At 35.8% G+C, this 19,158-nt stretch overlaps 1 protein-coding gene across 1 annotated transcript in view; it reads right to left on the bottom strand.

Moving 5' to 3' along the window:
* LOC140497297 (BOS complex subunit NOMO1) overlaps positions 1-19,158 on the bottom strand; it is a 48,046-nt gene that overhangs the window by 17,887 nt on the left and 11,001 nt on the right. The window contains exons 7-18 of the mRNA XM_072598096.1: positions 18,622-18,774; positions 18,147-18,284; positions 17,463-17,552; positions 16,894-16,999; positions 16,591-16,741; positions 7,440-7,614; positions 6,431-6,572; positions 5,415-5,546; positions 4,102-4,238; positions 3,050-3,137; positions 2,074-2,137; positions 205-300 (exon numbers count right to left, since the gene is read on the bottom strand). Coding sequence (XP_072454197.1) covers positions 205-300; positions 2,074-2,137; positions 3,050-3,137; positions 4,102-4,238; positions 5,415-5,546; positions 6,431-6,572; positions 7,440-7,614; positions 16,591-16,741; positions 16,894-16,999; positions 17,463-17,552; positions 18,147-18,284; positions 18,622-18,774 — 1,472 coding nt within the window. The remainder of the gene's footprint in view (positions 1-204; positions 301-2,073; positions 2,138-3,049; positions 3,138-4,101; positions 4,239-5,414; positions 5,547-6,430; positions 6,573-7,439; positions 7,615-16,590; positions 16,742-16,893; positions 17,000-17,462; positions 17,553-18,146; positions 18,285-18,621; positions 18,775-19,158) is intronic.

Genomic DNA, 19,158 nt, shown 5'->3' with positions numbered 1-19,158 from the left:
AGGTAGAAACATGGGTTCTAACACACCACTAGCTACTTGTAACCTGGAACAGCAAGTCATTTAATTTCTCTAGGCATTACTTTTGTCATTTATAAAATGTTATTATGGGATTGTCTCTAAAGCTCCCTTCCACTTCAAAATTCTATAAATATGAGCCTCCTCAGCTTCCCTTGTCCCAACCACTCAACTCCACGTTAGCCTTACTTAATGGTCACGGTAACATCCAATAGTTTGTCAGTGGTGATAGTTCCAAGAACATGGTGCCTAATGGCTGTGAGTGTCAGGATACTGGGTGAAGACCTGTAAACCAAAAAGAAGAGCTGATCCAAATGATAACACCTAGTAACTCCCAAAGGACTAACCCATTTCCTGTAATCTTTCTTAGCTGTCCTTTCTTATCTTGTTGGCCTATTTTGTTTTGAAATAAATCATCTCTTAAATGAAATACTAATGCAAAAAAAAAAGCCTTCTAAGTAAAAATTCTTTCAATGTCAAAACAGCCCAAAAAACACAGAAACGTATATATAAGTATATATAAGAAAAGTATATATAAGAACTGAATAAATCTTGTCCAATGAGTTTTGTGACATGAACTGAACAGACACAAAAAAACCCTGCATTTAAGCCATAACCTGTAGGTTTTTCTACCCTTTTCTTAAACTCTAAGAAAGAAGATTCATCAGATATTTTCTCAGAATACATACTGTCTCACAAACTTTGCCAGAAAAATGATTTAAATTTTTCCTACTTAAAACAATTCCTTCTATTTTCAATGGAAACAGAATCACTGTTCATTATCTTCTTAAGATATGCTTCTACTTCTCTCTGATAAAGGTCTCATTTCTAAAAATCTGCAGAGATTTTACAAGAAAAAGAACAATTCTGGGGCAGTGAGGTGGCATGGTGAAGAGAGCACCAGGAGGACCTGAGTAGAAATCCAGCCTCAGACACTTGACACTTACTAGCTGTGTGACTTTGGGCAAGTTACTTAACCCCAACTATCTTGCCTTGCCCCCTCCAAAAAAAAAAAAAAGAAAAAGAGCAATTCCTCAATTGATAAATGGTCAAAGGAAATGAACAGGTAACTTTCAGAGAAAAAAATTCAAGCCATGCTCTAAATCACTAATGGTTGGAGGAGTGAAAATTAAAAATCTGTGAAGTACCAGGTCATACCCACCAGATTGATACAGCTGACAAATAAGAAAAACAACAATGCTGAAAAGGTTGTGGGAAACTAGGTACATTAACACACTGTTCGTAGAACTGTAAATTAGTCCAACTCATCTGGGAAACAATTTAATTATTCCCAAAAGCTATTAAACTACGCATACCCTTTAAGCTAAAAATATTACTACTAGGTCCCTATGTTAAATATATCAAAAAAAAAAAGAAAAGAAATAAAGGACTTATATAAAAATATTTATGGCAACTCTTTTTGAAGTGGAAAAAAATTGGAAACTGAGCAAATATCCATTAATTGGGGAATGGATGAACAAGTTATACGATATGTATGTGATAAAATACTACTATGCTATAAGAAATGATAAAGGGAATGGTTTTAGAAAAACCTGGGAAGACTTTATGACCTGATGCAAAGTGAAGGAAGAATCAGGAGAACAAATTGTGCAATAATTGTAGGAGAGACATAATCAACTTGGAAAGCAGCACTGGATACAGTGCTGGGCCTGGAGTCAGGGAAATTCATCTTCATGAGTTCAAATCTGGCCTCAGACATTTACTAGCTCTATGACTCGGAGCAAATCTCCTGTTAGCTCAGTTTCCTCATCTGAAGAAGGAAATGGCAAACTACTCCAGTATCTTTGCCATGAAATCCCCATATGGGGTCACATAGAGTCAGACACAACTGAAAAAACAACTATCAGCTTTGGAAGATTTAACAACTCTGTTCAAAACAATGATCAACCACAGTTCCTAAGAACTCAGAATGAAACATGCTATCTGCCTCTACATAGAGAGCTAATAGATTCAGATTGCAGATTAAAGTATATGTTGTTTTTTTTTAAAAAATATGCCTTCAAACTGTGAAATATTTTATAAGCAAGTTAAGCTTACGTGTCATATGTATAATAACCATGTTCAAACCGGTGACAAGATCGTGGAGTCACTTTGTATACACCTTTGAAAACAAAGAAAAATTTATTTTCAGAAATAATCTATTTCTGAGTCAACATCAATCAAGAGTTAGCTTCTCTAACTTGCAACATATTACAGATTTGATAACAGAATTAGAAATGCCAACAAAGTATTTTCCTCACCATCTAACTAGTATTCCCAATGACTTAAATCACTTAAATAGTTCAGTAATATGCTTTTGACTTTCTATAACTTAACAATTTAACCAAGTATAGCAATAGTTCCTAGATGTGCAACAGAAGGACGAAAAAGTTGGTTTCCATTGCAAAATGCTTGAAAACATATTTCAACTTTTAAAAATCCTTTTCTCAACTTCCAAAGACAAATTTGTACTGTGTAATCTTTTGCAGTTTTTCTATCTTAGAAATATGTATTCAATTTTATAGTAAGCACAGTCACAGAAAATCCTTTTGCAATAGTAGTCTGTAAAATTCAGCAGTAGAGTATAATTCCTGACTTCGCAGCAGAATTTTTGGAGGATGAAAACATCTGGCAACTCCTTCTTGACTGTACCATCAAAACCAATTTCCTGGTTACTAATTCCTGAACCTAAATAAGTAATCAAAATTACTATTCTAATTACTATTACTATTCTTATCATCTGATAAGTTAGTCAATTACCAGTGCAGTTAACCTTTAGAAGGAAGGATATAGCTACTCATAAAAACTGATTATTTAAACGTGGTACTATTTTTATGTAAATAAAAGGGTCCAGTGCAAACTACCTAATTTAATCCATTTAAGTGATTACTCCTTCCATGAAGAAAACAGAAAAATTCAGGCTCACTGAAAATTGGTAGTTAAAATGCAAATAAAGCCAAGAAAGAAAGTTGCCTTTAAGACCACTCTCTGGTGAGTTTCAATCATTCTAACTAGTAGCAACTTTTCAACTTACCAGGCTTTGATAGACAGAATCGGTTCACTCCTTTGGATAGATTATAAATTCCCACATTCTCAGGTCCATTTCCATCCTGATAGAATTCCTAAGGGACCAAAGACAACATAATGATTTACCAGGAAATAGAGGGCCACTAAGGCAACTGGTAATGTTTACATAGAAAGGAAGACCCTTTATGTTCAAGAGCTACTGATATGTTTGTATTATGTCTATTTATCATTGAAGAACTTATGAGCCACACCTGCACAGACTCCCACAAAAATATAATCTCTTTTCTTGCACATCTGTATCATTCCTTATTGACTAGATAATTACTATTATTAATTTCTACCATTATAACTACTTTTAAGTGTATAGCTAAGTTGTCAGAAAAACATACAAAAATTAAGAATGCTAGTTTCCAATCTCAACTTCTGCAATATGTGGTGTAACCAGTTATTTACTTTTTACATTTACACGTCTCAGGTACCTGACAAATTTTTTGGTGTCAAAAAATGTTAAAGTTAATGAATTTGGGACAATCTGAGCTTCATAAATACTGTTTTATAGTGGAATACTGTTATTCTAGTTGGGATTAGATTAGCCAATGTCCATTAATCCAGAAAGTAGGCAGTCAAAGGAAAAAGCACCACTGTGGTCCTTTTAAACTGTTCTTTACACAAAGGGAACAATGACCACAGAATTAAATTTGCTACAGCTGCTTACACTGCTCACTAATTAATAACTTGAATGTGTCCACTGTGTCACCTAGCTGCCCCTCAACCTAGCTTTAAAAAGTTTCCTCATCTAGTCACCTCCAAAAACATTTTACCTCCCAAAACCGAGGAGTTAACTCTGGACAAGTAATTATGTATGAAATTAATATACGCATCTTTCCCCAAAGGAACTTAAGCTGCTTCCTAATTATCATTTCTCAAAATATCTATGAAAGGTAAGTAAAATGACAATGAAATTGAGACACAACGTAATTTGTCCAAAGTAACAAAATTCTTAGCAACAGTAGTCTATTGCTCTTTCCACTATAAATGGGACTATCCTCCCATACATACCAGGGTAATTGCGTGAGAAAGCGAACATCTTAACATATAGCCAGTCTGCCTAAATTCAATCCCTGATGCATCCTCTTCTGCAACTTCCACCTCTAGACTTTTATTCTTCCAGCACCAATCCTCATGCATAATACTTACTGGGAGGAAAAAAAAAAGCAAGGCAGCCAATATCATAAATAACATTAATTATCTTTCTTCCCAAGCATTTGTAACTTTTGGAAAATGTAGTATAAAATAAAATGACCTTCTACCATTAAAATTAGCAAGAAATAGATCAGATTTGTCATGGTTAAAAAAAATCAGGCTACAAGAAAGAATTTCAATAAATATTAATTAAATTGTTGTACTAAAATCCTACGTAGATGCCTCATTATGGTATGGAAATAGTACTGGCTTCTAAAAAAAGTCAGATAATCTCAGAACTAGAAGACATTTGAACTTATCTAGTACAATGCATACTTATAACATTATGCCCCCAGTGGTTATGTTCATGTACCCACCTGAATACTTTATGTGAGGGGGAACCTACTATACCGCTGGAGACAGCCCAAACACAAATGCTATGCCAATGGGGTACAAACACTAGAAGTTCCTATCAAGTCAAAAAGTTTTCAAAGTATGAGTCCAGCAACAGAATAATATACAAGAACCACACTAGGTAAGTTCAGAGAAACTAGCTTCTAGGTGATGGGTTATTTTTAGCCTTAGCAACCCATGGAACTTTGGCAGTTAACATAAGGATTTCTTTAGACTTAATGTTGATAAATCTATTCTGATCTGTCACCTAAGAAGGTCATTAACAAACACATGGAAGGGATGTGATCTGCATATCTGTAGAGAGTGAATCAATGAAATCACAGATATGAGAAGTTAATAAAAATGAAAAATATGCCCTGTAGTTCTTCAGGACACTGTCACTTACTACACTAAAAAGCAATACAGTAGTCTGAAAAAGTAAAAGTGCAAGCAGTCAATGTCATTTCATTAACAAAATGTAGCAAGATAAAGCCATAATGTTTATACAACAAGGAAACTATTTTACCACTGTTTCTCTATTATTTGGAAATGGAATGGCATGAAGTCCAGACTTATCAAAAGGTAAAGAATATATTATCCCACAAAAGAATGGCAACCAATTCATGCCACAACATTTTCTTTAAAGCCTAATAATGTATTATATGTGTAGCACAAAAGGACAAGAAAGAATTAAGTAAAGGTATTAAGCTCAAACTGGATTTTAAGTATTATATTTTTAAAAACCAAGGTATAAGGTATATAATTAGCTAAACCTGACAAGTTCAAACACATCTTACTTTTGTATCTGCCAGGAAGCACGTTATCAAAAGTAAAAGTCATGGAGTTAACCTTTCCAGATAACTGCAGACTACGCTTCTCCCCCTGACGGCTTATGGATTGTAAAGTCACCAGCAAGTCTCCACAGGTATCTACCAAAAAAAAAAAAAACAAAAACGGAAATAAAGCAGAAAACCCCACAAGGCTAAAGCTTCAAAAACCCAACGCATTTATTTCTCTCCTCAAATTTCTACTCTATTACTTATGACAATTTAATTTTTCAAAAGAAATGAGTGTAAGAGTTTCTTTAGCATATTCTATTCACCAAGCAAACAAGTCAGTAGAACCAAAAGACTGGCAAATGCCATTTTAGTGAAGGACTATGAGAGACAGACAATGAGATCCCAAAGGAAACCATCACCTGTGCTCTGTCATAAATTAGACAACTCTAAAGAATTAAGACCGAACCAATAGCCTCAACACACCCTGGGAACCAAAGGGGATAAAAAAAATTCTTTGGAGAATTATCCTAAATGGCTTACTACTAGCCTTTATTCAGCATATATTAAGAAAACTAGGACATCATAAAATCCTCTCTAAGAACTACGGGCACAACTAGCATTTTTCAGAGTCAGTTTCATAATCTGAGCTTAGGACAAAGTTTCAAAAATCACACCCTCAAAATAAACTCAGATTAATTCAGGGGTGGGGAGCACAAGGCAGATCCTCCACTTGGGTGACAGCAACCTGAGAAAGGAAGCACTTGCCATTTCATATCTTCCTATTTAAACCAACTTGCTAAGTGCTAAGTCAAGTTGTTTCTCAGATAGCAGAATATGTCCTAATCGTAACCTTTAAATTTCAGCATCCAGGGGCAAAGAGTCTATTGTCTTGTACTAATTAAGGTGCTGACAAGAACACTATTATTATTTGGCTGACCAGTACAGTACTTCCCCATAAGAAGAGAATTTCACTAGCATACTTTTGCTTTTGCTTTTTCATAATTACCTGTTTGTGCTCTCAATTCACAACTTACCCAAACAAGAGACTTTCCCTGAAACTGAGGCCAAAAACTGGGAAAAGGTCACATCCATCACTGGTCTGCTGGTAACAACAACAGGAAACATTTTGGGTTTCAAAGAAAGTCCTGCTCTGGTTTCTGCCTCAGGAACAATTACCTATATAAATACACAGAATGACATTATAAAATTGCAATTTAGTCTGTCACAAAGTACATTTGTTTGTGCCCAGCATAACAGAGAATTTAACTGATAGATATTCATGTCAAGAAACCTGATTTGACACTCACAACCATGTTCACAAACAACCTATAGTCATCTACGATCTTAAAGGAGTACCAACTTAAATGAGAGAAGCAAATTCACCACCACAACTCATCCTACTAATTTACATTTAACATTTACCACCTACCATTTTCCTATTATATTTCATGTCTCCACCCTTAAAATGGTCACTAGTCATAGGTCACTTAACACTAAATGCAAACCAGGGAATTTTAACATCATATGGCTGAATCCTATGTGGAATATTTCTATTTCTACAGTTCTTTTCTTTTTGAGGACTTCCTAAAATAAGCAAAAAAGTAAATAAGGTAGCAATGTTTAGCTATTTTTAACTCACATGAAAAAGATCACATAATAAAACTACTATTCTTTAAAGCATCAATGTCTGTTTCTCATTATGCTCTCCTATAGATTGTCAATGGTTCCAGCTTTGAGAGAAGTTGCCCGATAATAATAGCCAGAAAGGGTCAAAAACATAATACTTTGTGGACTGGCTGTCATTTCAAAAAGCATTTAAAGGCATATCAGAATTTACATTAAATCATGATGAATCTCTACTGTATTAGAAATAAAAATTCAGGAAACCACCTTGATAAGTTAGAAGGTAAAGGCATTACAAAGTTTATAAGAGGACCTCCCAAAACCAGGATCTTATGCTGAATTTAGTCTTAACTGGTCCTTAATAAAAACCAGGAGTTTCCTCTATTCTATTTAAGTAAGACTAAAATTCTCTCATCTTACCTGGACTTTATAGTTCCCTGATTTTGCTTTAAAACAAAATTCTCCACGTGAGTCAGTCTCTGCTGTGATCAAAGATTTCTCCCTTCCCTGAGATGTCATGACAACTTTGTATTTATTGATCTGCTTGATTGTATCAGGAAAGCGAGTTATAGATATGTAACCACAGACACTGAACCTGCCAAAAAAAAAAAAAGCCGTTCAATGAAATACACAAATTTAATTGGGGGAGAGGGGAAGGAATCACATCAAATTGCAAAATCCATCCCTTTCTGAGGAAACCCCCAGCTTTAAAAGCATGGCATAACACTTATTTAATTTAAAGGCAGATTCAGTATTAGTAATTCTATGAACAAATCAAAACTTCAAAAGAAATAACAACCTAAGTGGCAAAATGTAGCATATTTGTCCAAAGGAAATCCAAGGGCTTTTTCACAAACTTTAACTTCAAATCTGGGGGGTTTATCCTAAATTTGTATATCAGCACCAACTTTTGACAAAGGAAAAGAACTGCAGGGTAAGGTCAAAATTTGTCTATTTGAACACCAGCCTTCAGAGAGGAAACACAGTAATTAATTCTAGCTCCATTCATTCCTACCCCAAAAAATATCTGATAGAGAAGCAGCAGCCCATATGTATCCTCCAACAAATGTAGCCAAGAAGTATCAAAGGTCCCACAATCTGTGACTGGCCAATTCTTCTTGTGAAAGGAAAGAAATAGTCTAATTAGCCAAATTTCTAAAATAAGTTATGAAGGAAGGAGAAGCAACGGGTAAGAGAAAAGATAGAAGTGAAAATGAGGGATTAGGATACTAGAGATCAGTAGAGTCAACAATTAATTATAAGTAGTGATGATAACAGCAAGCAGCAGATACTCTTGATAATTCAGGGGAACTAGTGATGAAATAAGACAAACCCTGCTTTCTAAGGACCAAGAAGCAAACAGTCACTTGTTTATTGGTAATGCTTCAATACTACAGCTCTCTAGGATACTAGAGACAATATATCTATCTATGTTGGGGAAGAAAAAACAAGAGTTCATCTGCATTATAACTCAATATAATATCTTTGAAGGCATAAGGAAATTCTAATCTGGTATCACTCTCCTACTCAAACACTTTTCCTACCTTACTATCTACTCAATAAAACTAAAACTTCTTAGTCTGGCAGTCAAGGCCCTTCACAATCTGGATGCAACCTACCTCTCTGATCTTATCTCCTTATACTCTTTCATATACCCTGTATTCTAGCCAATTTGGGACACTTGTCTTTCCCCAAATACGTCGTGTATTTTTCAACCATTACACTCTTTTTCATTCTTTTCCCTCCTTCTGGAACACTCTTCCACCATTATCTCTGTCTACTGAAATCATGCTCACCCTTTAAGGCCAACCCAAATATGACTCACTCTAAGAAATCACCATGTCAGAAGTTGTTTTGTCATACTCCAAAGTTCCAAAGGACTTTTCTTATGTCTCTCTTACAGCTAAGTTTGTGAACTCCTCAAGGAAAAGTATATCCTGTTTAGTTTGACAACTCCCAGATCAACTAGCAAAGGACCCTACACACAGTAGATGTCCAATAAATGACAATTTATGTGTACCCACATGCATTAATATGTCATACTAAAGTTATAACAACCAGTAACGTCCGGCATTTGGGGTTTGGAGGTGGAGAGATGAAGAGAAACATTTACCAAGTGTCAAGTTTAAGGCATAATAAAGTACTATGTAGCTGACACATACAGGATGAAAGTTTTACATACTCCTATCCATATGTTATCATTAATAATCAATAACATATGCAAGCATCCAAAGAGAGACAAATATGTCAAAAATCCTATGATTTATTTACAAGGTAACAAGGGAGAAACTGAACAACGCTGGTATTGTAGGAGCAGCTCTAAAGCCAAAATCCTCTTAGTTCAGATTCAACATTGGGACGAAATGAGGCATTCATGGATCACTGAACATTTAATAAAGGGAGGAAGTTTACTTTGCCCTAAGACAGCAAGGACACCATAGCACTAAGCTCCTCCAAACACAGTTTCCCTCATTTCCCTTTAGGAAACATGTCTGGTCATTCAGTTATGAGGACATAGCAACATGCAGCCTTGGGCAACCAAGTCTGAGAGATGCAGTGCCCACCTGGGTTGGGTTTTTTACTGTCCCCAGGCCAGAGAGTAGAAAAACAGGGACCAATAAGGTTTCCTGGGAGTAGGAAGCTTCAGCAGGGAAACCTGTGGGGAAGCTGAGACCAAAGGAAATTAATAGGGGTTTTTTTGTGGGGAAAAAGCTATGTCAGAATAAAGGGAGCTGACATCAGGAAAATACTGTATTAACATAACTGAGGATCCAATAGCAACTGGGCTACTCTGGCATTTCTAGAGCAGAAGCACTATATGGAATTCAGTAGCCTCCAAATTCCTTAAAGGAAGAAACCCCAGGAAAGCCAAGTCACCCTGTCAGAGTAAGAACAATAGTAATAGCCTAAAGCTAGATTCCAACCCCCCACTAACATGAATCAGCACCAGTCCCCAGATCTGAACTCCCTTCCCCTAAAGCCTGATCCTGCTTGATTTGGTCCTGCTTGATCCAGATAAGAATCCTGTAAAAACCCACAAGATTTTTACTGGACTAGGAAAGCAGATGTTCCATCTCCTCTGGGAGTCCAGAAGGGTGCCCAATTCTACACGGAGGCCCAATAGACCTTAAGTCACTATAAGAAGTGACTTCTTTACACTGAAAACAAATAAAATAATAATAAAAAAAAGATTTTCCTTAAGATGATTTTTAGACATATGAAATAAATTGAAATGAGGGAGTGGGGGCAACTGGGAATGATTGTTCATTTTTGTAAATGTTTCAATTAATACATCAATTGGAGAGAATACTGTGAAGATAGGAAAATTATACTGTGTTTTTACCTTCTTCTTTTAAATATATATGTGCAGCCCTTAAAAAAAAGTGACTTCTTTTACCCTATAAATTCAGAAACAGTCAGCCGGAACCTGACAGGCTTAAGTCCCTTCCCCACATGCTTATTATTAGCAAAATGTTAAGACACTGCGTATACAAAAACCAGGGGAAGCACGATCTCCATGAAGATATCCCAAAGTCCCCAATGGTTAATTTTCTTTTCCCCCCCCAAACTACTCCATATATTTACATTTCTGTACATATTGTACCCCAACATCCCTGAAGAGATTAAGTTTGACATTTGTAGCACTAGTACCAAGCAGTACCTTAATAAACACTGAGTTAAACAAACAATGAAAAACACCATCATCCCTAACTCAAGAAATTTACAATTAAGGATATAACCTACATAAGAGTAAGATATTACAAGTCAAAATGTCCAAAGTACATAGGAAAGGAACAATGAAGCACTGTAGGTGGCACTGTGAACTGGTGTAGCCATTCTGGAAAGCAATCCAGAACTATGCCCCAAGTCACTAAACTATATACCACCCCTCTCTCTTGTAACTAGGTGGAACTGGGGAGAGCTTAAGGGAAAAGGCCAGATTTAATTGGAAGGAAGTTTTTCTTCAGGCCTAAGTATGTATCTCTTCAACTTTCACCCATCATTGCTGGTTCTGCCCTTTGGTGCAAGCCCAGACACACTTTCAAATATCTAATGATACTGATAATCTCCATGTCTTTTCCTCTCCAGAATAAATATCCCCATTTCTTTCAACCAGATCTTACGTGTCATAATCTTGAGGCTGTCCTTTCACCCCATTTGCCTTTTCCCAGACACTGCCTAACTTCTCAGTTGCATTCAGTATTACCACAACATTCAAGATGAAGCCTGATATGAATATGATATGGCGAAGAGCACATGTGGTGAAACAAATACCCTACTAGTCCTAAACATTTTGTCTCTTAAAATGAAACCTGAGATTCTGAGAGTACTCAGACAGAGAGGTAATGACAATGTTGGGAAATGGCTAAAAGTCCAAGCTACATAAAGTATGAAATATTATCTTCTATAGCACAACAAGGTTTAGAAAATAATTTAAATAGAAAATCTCATTTCAATATCACAACCACCTTGTAAGCTAGATGGCATATTACTAATGTTTGAAAATCCCCCACGAAGTCATCTTCATGATCTGGGAATGAGAAATGAAAATACTCAGGAATTCCCCAAATCATAAATAATTCTGTATTTTTCATAGTATTTTGTGTTTTTAAATAATAATGAATCACCAAAATAATAAACAGTAAATCATCTTTCTGTGATAAGGTTACACTAAAGGTTTCAGAGGTTTTCTATAAAAACAGATATAATAAATGCACAGCTTACTGTTATAAACCAATACATCATAATAATGATTTAAAACATCTTTTGAAAAGAGCAGACTGAATTTACTTTTCTTAAAATACTCCCAACATGCTTTATACTCCATATTTATTATTATGCATATCTAAAAAATTATTTAATAATGAATAAGTAGTAAATTTAATAGTACTGAACGTACAAAGACCCACAGCTTATAGGAAATATTCAAGACTGGAAAACACAAGGGAATATAATTGAATAATATTTAAATAACCCAGCATTCAGATCTCCAAGCAAAGTTAACAACGCTACACAGAAGGACAAGTTGAAATTGCAAATTTAAGAACTTACTCTGCTTATAAAATTTGTTGTTTCTTGCAACACCACTCACAGAATCTGTCTATAAATATGCATACCTTATTAATATTTATTTTTACCACAAGAATGACTCTATAGCAACAGATATGACCAGAAACTCACACTTATAACATGGCAACTGATATTACTTACCTTATTTTGCAGGTGAACAAACTAAAACTAAGGGAGAGAAAGATTAGCTGGTAAGTGATAAAACCAGGACTTAAAATTGAAGTGTCACAGAATTATAGATTCTGAACAAGAAGGGAACATATTTGAGCAAGATGGAAATATCTAGTCCAATCCCTTCATTTTACAACTGAAAGAACTAAATTTCCTGACCAAGTTTGGCAGAAAAGGAAAGGTAGATGGAACTAGATTATGAAAAACTTGAGTGACAAAAAAAAAAAAAGCAATCTATTTTAGCAATGGTAAGCCACTAAAGTTTTGTTCTGCTGTTTTTAAAGAAAATTATGTGCTTAGACTTGTACATTAGAAGATTACCTTGGCAGCAGTGAAAAGAATTGTGAGGAAGGATACTGGAAGCTGTCACCAATTTAGGGGAAAATTTAGGGGAAGCAGTAAGGGGGAAGAGAGGGAGAAAATAAAACTAAGGGAGATAATGAGGGTCTGAACCCTGGGTAACTGTGAGAGAACAATGTTACCATCAACAGAAACAATGAAGCCAAAAAGGGGAGAAGTGGGATGGTTCATTCAATTTGGTGCATGCCAAGTATGAACCACAAAAGAGCATCCACCAGGATTAGGTCCAGTCAGTATTAAAAATCAAGGACTGGAGCTCTCGAAGAAGAGGATGGGACAAGAGGTAGATCTGCAAGTGAGCTACACAGAGATGGCATATGAAATACTGAAAGTAGATGAGACGAGAGGCAGTATATAGAAGAAAGAGAAAAGTTCCTTTTCCCTTTGAAGGGAAGGAAGAACTGGTTAAGGACGCTAAAAAGGAATAACCACAGAGGTAGGAAGCCAACCAGGAAAGAAAAGTCTCCAAGTCAAAAAGGCAGCCAACAAACATTCACTAAGTGCTTCTGATGCACCAGGCAATGTGCTAAGTGCTAGGGTACAAAGAAAGGCAAAAACACAGTCCCTGAGAAGCAAATAGCTAGGTACTTGTGAGACAAGATATATAAATGGAAAGGACTGGGGCAGGGATGAGGGGCAGTAAGAGGGGGGCTTCCTGCAGAAGGTGGAATCTGAACTAAATCCAAAAGGAAGGAAGCCAGGAAAACTGGGAGGGGAAGAGGAGAAAGGAGAGCATTCTAGGCAGGCAAGCCAATTCAGCTGAATCACAGAGTATAGTGAGGGGAGAAATGTAGAAGACTAGAAAGGCAGAAAGGAGACAGGTCATGAAGGGCTTTAATTGCCAGTCCCTTAGAAAGCAGACTGGGGCGCCCTAACAAGGTACAATTATCCAATGCAAAACAGTTGCTGACCTGCAGTGGTGGGGGGAGTTTTTTCACCACAACTTCCTCATATAGGTGAAAACACAGATCCAGAACTGCCACCCCCACATGTGGCCAAAGACAAGAAAAGAAATTAGTGATCATTAATTTTCTCACTCACTGGTGAAGAATTTCAGAAAATTCCATTTTTAGTTTTAGTAGTTTTACAAATCTCTCAGAACCTTACAAGTGAATTTTGGGCAGGCACATCATGTGGAGACAAAACACAGCATTGCAAATCATAACATGCTGAAAGGCATAAAATGAAGTCAGAGGCAAAAGAAAATAAGGAGATATGATTCTGTGGTATTTTGTCATTAAAATAAAGCAACCTTGAATTGGGCAAATCTAGAGAGTGGAAGCAAGAAGTTTTTTAAACTGCCATTTTTCTCTAAAGAAACTGGCCTGGAGTTCAAAAATGTCAACCATGCAGGTAGCCAGAACTGAAGTTAAAGAGTGAAAAAAAGGAAAATTTAAGAAAAAAGACAAAAAATAATACAGCAAAAATAGAAGAAAATAGGATAAGCTTAAGCAACTCTTATCTGAAAAATGTATCTTTCTGGTATGGAATAGGTATGTACTATATGGTCTACAAGTAGGGAACCTTTTTGTGTTTTTGTTTTAATTTAAGAGTTCTTGAAAATAGCTCTTTCAAAATTAGAATGGAGCAGATGGAGGCTAATGACTTTATGAGAAACCAAGAAATCACAAAACAAAACCAAAAGAATGAAAAAATGGAAGATAATGTGAAATATCTCATTGGAAAAACAACTGACCTGGAAAATAGATCCAGGAGAGACAATTTAAAAATTATGGGACTACCTGAAAGCCATGATCAAAAAAAGAGCCTAGACATCATCTTTCATGAAATTATCAAGGAAAACTGCCCTGAGATTCTAGAACCAGAGGGCAAAATAAGTATTCAAGAAATCCACAGATCACCTCCTGAAAGAGATCCAAAAAGAGAAACTCCTAGGAACATTGTGGCCAAATTCCAGAGTTCCCTGATCAAGGAGAAAATATTGCAAGCAGCTAGAAAGAAACAATTCAAGTATTGTAGAAATACAATCAGGATAACACAAGATCTAGCAGCTTCCACATTAAGGGATCGAAGGGCATGGAATAGGATATTCCAGAAGTCAAGGGAACTAGGACTAAAACCAAGAATCACCTACCCAGCAAAACTGAGTATAATACTTCAGGGGAAAAACTGGTCTTTCAATGAAATAGAGGACTTTCAAGCATTCTTGATGAAAAGACCAGAGCTGAAAAGAAAATCTGACTTTCAAACACAAGAATGAAGAGAAGGATGAAAAGGTAAACAGCAAAGTGAAGTCATAAGGGACTGACTAAAGTTGAACTGTTTACATTCCTACATGGAAAGACAATATTTGTAACTCCTGAAACTTTCAGTATCTGGGTAGTTGGTGGGATTACACACACACGCACGTGCACGCACACACACACAGAGACAGAGCACAGAGTGAATGGAATAGGATGGGATCATATCTTAAAAAAAAATGAAATTAAGCGGTGAGAGAGAAATATATCAGGAGGAGAAAGGGAGATATGGAATGGGACAAATTATCTCTCATAAAGGAAGCAGGCAAAAGACTTTTTAGTGGAGGGAAAAAGAGGGGAGGTGAGAGAAAAACATGAAGTTTACTCTCATCACACTTGACTCAAGGAAGGAATAAAATATACACTCATTTTGGTATGAAAACCTATCTTACAATACAGGAAAGTGGGGGAGAAGGGGATAAGCAGGGTGGGGGGGATGATGGAAGGGAGGGCAATGGGAGGAGGGAGCAATTTGAAGTCAACACTCTTGGGGAGGGACAGGATCAAAAGACAGAATAGAAGCAATGGGGGGCAGGATAGGATGAAGGGAAATATAGTTAGTCTTACACAACACGACTATTATGGAAGTCATTTGCAAAACTACTCAGATATGGCCTATATCGAATTGCTTGCCTTCCCAAAGAGAATGGGTGGGGAGGGAGGGATGAAGAGAAGTTGGAACTCAAAGTTATAGGAACAACTGTCAAGTACTGTTCTTGCTACTAGGAAATAAGAAATACAGGTAATGGGGTACAGAAAGTTATCTGGCCCTACAGGACAAAAGAGAAGATGGGGACAAAGGAAGGGAGGGATGATAGAAGAGAGGGCAGATTGGTGATAGGGGCAATCAGAATGCTCGGTGTTTTCAGGTGGGGGGAGGGGACAAATGGGGAGAAAATTTGGAACCCAAAATTTTGTGAAAATGAATGTTAAAAGTTAAATAAATAAATTTTTAAAAAAAAAGAATAAAAAAATTAATAATAATAAAATAAAAAAATAAAAATAAAGAGTTCTTTAAACTTATGGGTGACTGCTTTTCAAATTATTATTTATGCCCAAAAGACAGCATCATCAATAAAGTGCTGGGCAGTCTGGAATCAAACACTGCTTCTGGCACACATTATTAGCCTTGTGGCCCTGAACAAGTTACAATCTCTGTTGATAAATTCCCATACCAGGAGTTCCCCATGCTCACAAAATCACAGATCCTTTGTATACTGTGATATTTAAGTTCAATTATGGGATAATGCAAGTATGAACCTACCTAATGACAAACGAATTGCAATTACCCTAACCCAATTACTCAAAAACATATTGTTTCTCAGTTAACAGTATAACCTTCAGAAGAACACATGGGTTAAATAAACACTAACCAAAATTCTATCCTTGACCGCTATTCAAAGAGATTATAAAATGGATCTCCAATTATAGAAGCACCAATTTATATTCAACGTCACAGCAAAATAATTTTTGCAGCAAAATAATTTTTTTAAAGCATCCAACAAATAACTACCTTTTAGAAAGACTACTAGGTTAATGTTCAAAACTGAAAATCATCCTGAGTTCTTCCACCTCTACCTAAAGCAAAACTCAATGCAGATCACTTAAGGAAAAAGTGCCTTCAACACCTCATATTTCTATATTAAGAACTCTCCAAATATAAGACTATTTGCCTTACTATTTTCCACTAAAGTAAATCGCAATCTTACCCTGTGGCTATGATGTCAGCCAGCTGAGGAGTATTAGGTGCTATCTTGACTGTAATAGGATCAAAATAGAGGTGCTCCTTCTGAGCATGAATTGTATATGTTCCTGTGGTTATGTTCTCCAGGCGGAAAGAGCCATCACCTTTTGTTTTTACTGTAACACAAGAAAAAAAAACTAAGCAAATCAACCCTATGCAGATGCATATATTTTGCACAAATCAAGAAAAAGACAGTCAAGTAAGGTTTTCCATGTTTTCATATTCTTCATTTGATTGAAACTGTCAGATCCCAACATTCATCACTCACCTTTGATTTGATTATTCAGCATGACAATAGCATCTGAAACACCCTCTCCATCTGGACTATTCAAAACCCTGCCAGTGACTGAGAAGCCCATGACATGGAAAACAGGCTAGAATAGGGAGAGGAGAAAGAGAATTCTTTATTCACTTAAGCAATCAAAGCAAGAGGAACATTGATCTATGAACTTTTTCTAAAATTGCATATCAATGATTTTGTCAAGTTTTATCTCACAAAAACGTTCCTCCAAGAAAAGCCTCTGAGAACCCTACCATGCACATAAGCTATTGTTGATAACACTTTTAGCTCAGGACCTCTGAGAATTCACCTCTAATTTTGAATGCATGACACCTGAAAAGGTGATGTATATGATGCCATTACCATTAGAGTAAATGATTTTTCTAATAATGAAGAAATGTAAAGAGGCCCTGAAAAAAAACCTCAACAAGGTTTTGGTTTTTTCCTCAGAATCCCTCTAGTCAAAATTTTTATCTTCTAGAACTTTTGCATTTCTGCAAAGAGACATGACATATAAGAATGTGCCTTATATTTGAGTTTAATAGCGGGACTCTTACCTCAATTTTTAAGCTGTCATGCTCAACAGTAAAGTCTAACCTGGAAGGAGCAACATCGAAAGTAATCCTCTCCCCTCTGTAGAATGGAACCTGAAACAAGATCAAAGCTTTTAATTTAGCTTCAGCACAATATTTACTTCTAAAAGGCCATGGCCACCAAAAACACTCAACCTATCAACTTGAAAATGAGGAAAGAACTAAAAGCCTTCACAACAAAATGTTATATCAACAAATGTTACCATGAGAAATGTTTCAGATGTAAAAAGAAGCAGATGCGGATACACACATACACATGTGTATGTGTCTGTACATGGAGAGAGAGACAGACAGAGAGACAGAGACAGAGATATGAGCTACTCAGCAGACTATATATGTGTGTATATATATATATATATATATATATATATATATATATATATATATAAGCTACTCAGTAGCCAGAATCCCAATCTAAATAACTCAAGAAAAAAAGTTTCATTGAGTTACATAGGCAGAGGTGTCATTTTAACATTTTTTTAGTATGAACCTGTTATAACAGGCATTAACAAACAGCATCATTTCCATTTACAAAGAACAGAAAAAGAGAATGGCATATGAAACCAAGAACCGAAACATTTGTTTTTTAACACAAAAATAGCAGATCATGTTTTATGACGTCAGGTAAATGAAATTATCTTCCTTTACCACTGTGTATCTCCCACTTGGCAATGAAAAGAAGGAGAAGGAGCCATCTTCTTTTGAAATAACACTGCACAAAAATATCAGTTTCTCATCCTGGGACTGAAATCCATCAACTGGAGAACTATTGCAACCCAGTATATCCTGTGAGGAAAAAAAATTAAAATGATTTCTTTCCTGTATCCCAAAATTCCCTAAAAGTTACTGCAAAAAAAATTATGTAGTTGCCTTCTCCATCATAATTACTATACCATTATAGAATATTATAATTATTCTTCAATATTTTTTCAAGAAAAATTGAGATAATACAAAATAGTTATCTACACATACACACCAAATATATTACTTAGATTTCTCATTAAATAGTACCTCAGCTACACAGTTTATTTATGGAGTCTACAAATTGAAATTAGCATTATTTTCTTAATCTACATTTTTCCTTCATCTTCTTTATTATTCTAAACATCTGACTTTTCCTTACCTCTCTGGCTACTGAAGAAGAAAAAAGGAGAAATTTAACACCTTTCATAGGCTCCCCATCACTTCGAACAGAGCCAGAAACATTATAACCAGCAACTACTAGGGGACCAGCGGCCTGAGCATTGGAGTTAGTCACTCGAACAGTAGTGCTGGCCTAAAAAAACAGGAAAAATTAATGTGTATACTTCCTTTTTCAATTTACACAGCTACAGCATAACCTACTCGACACAGTTAAAAATTCTTCTGTGTTTGGATATATTTATTCCTCTCTGTAACATACTGCACATGTTGAATGCAAAACAAAGAACTCAAGTCTAAAACTTTGCATTCTATCATAAGATGACATTCAAAATGTAAAATGCCACAAAACAGTACAATGTATCAAATTAGGGTTATGTATGTGATAACCTACATATATACAAAACTTAATAGATACAAATCTGAGCTTAATCACGTCTAATGATTTTCTAAGCAGGAAAGCTATCAAGTATCAGAACAAAAGCAAGATCTAGAATAGTTCATATTTCTTTTAAATGCT

The sequence above is a fragment of the Notamacropus eugenii genome, chromosome 3 (genome assembly GCF_028372415.1).
Source record: "Notamacropus eugenii isolate mMacEug1 chromosome 3, mMacEug1.pri_v2, whole genome shotgun sequence".
NCBI classification, from domain to species: Eukaryota; Metazoa; Chordata; class Mammalia; order Diprotodontia; family Macropodidae; genus Notamacropus; species Notamacropus eugenii.
This window is presented reverse-complemented; position numbering and strand designations above follow the sequence as displayed.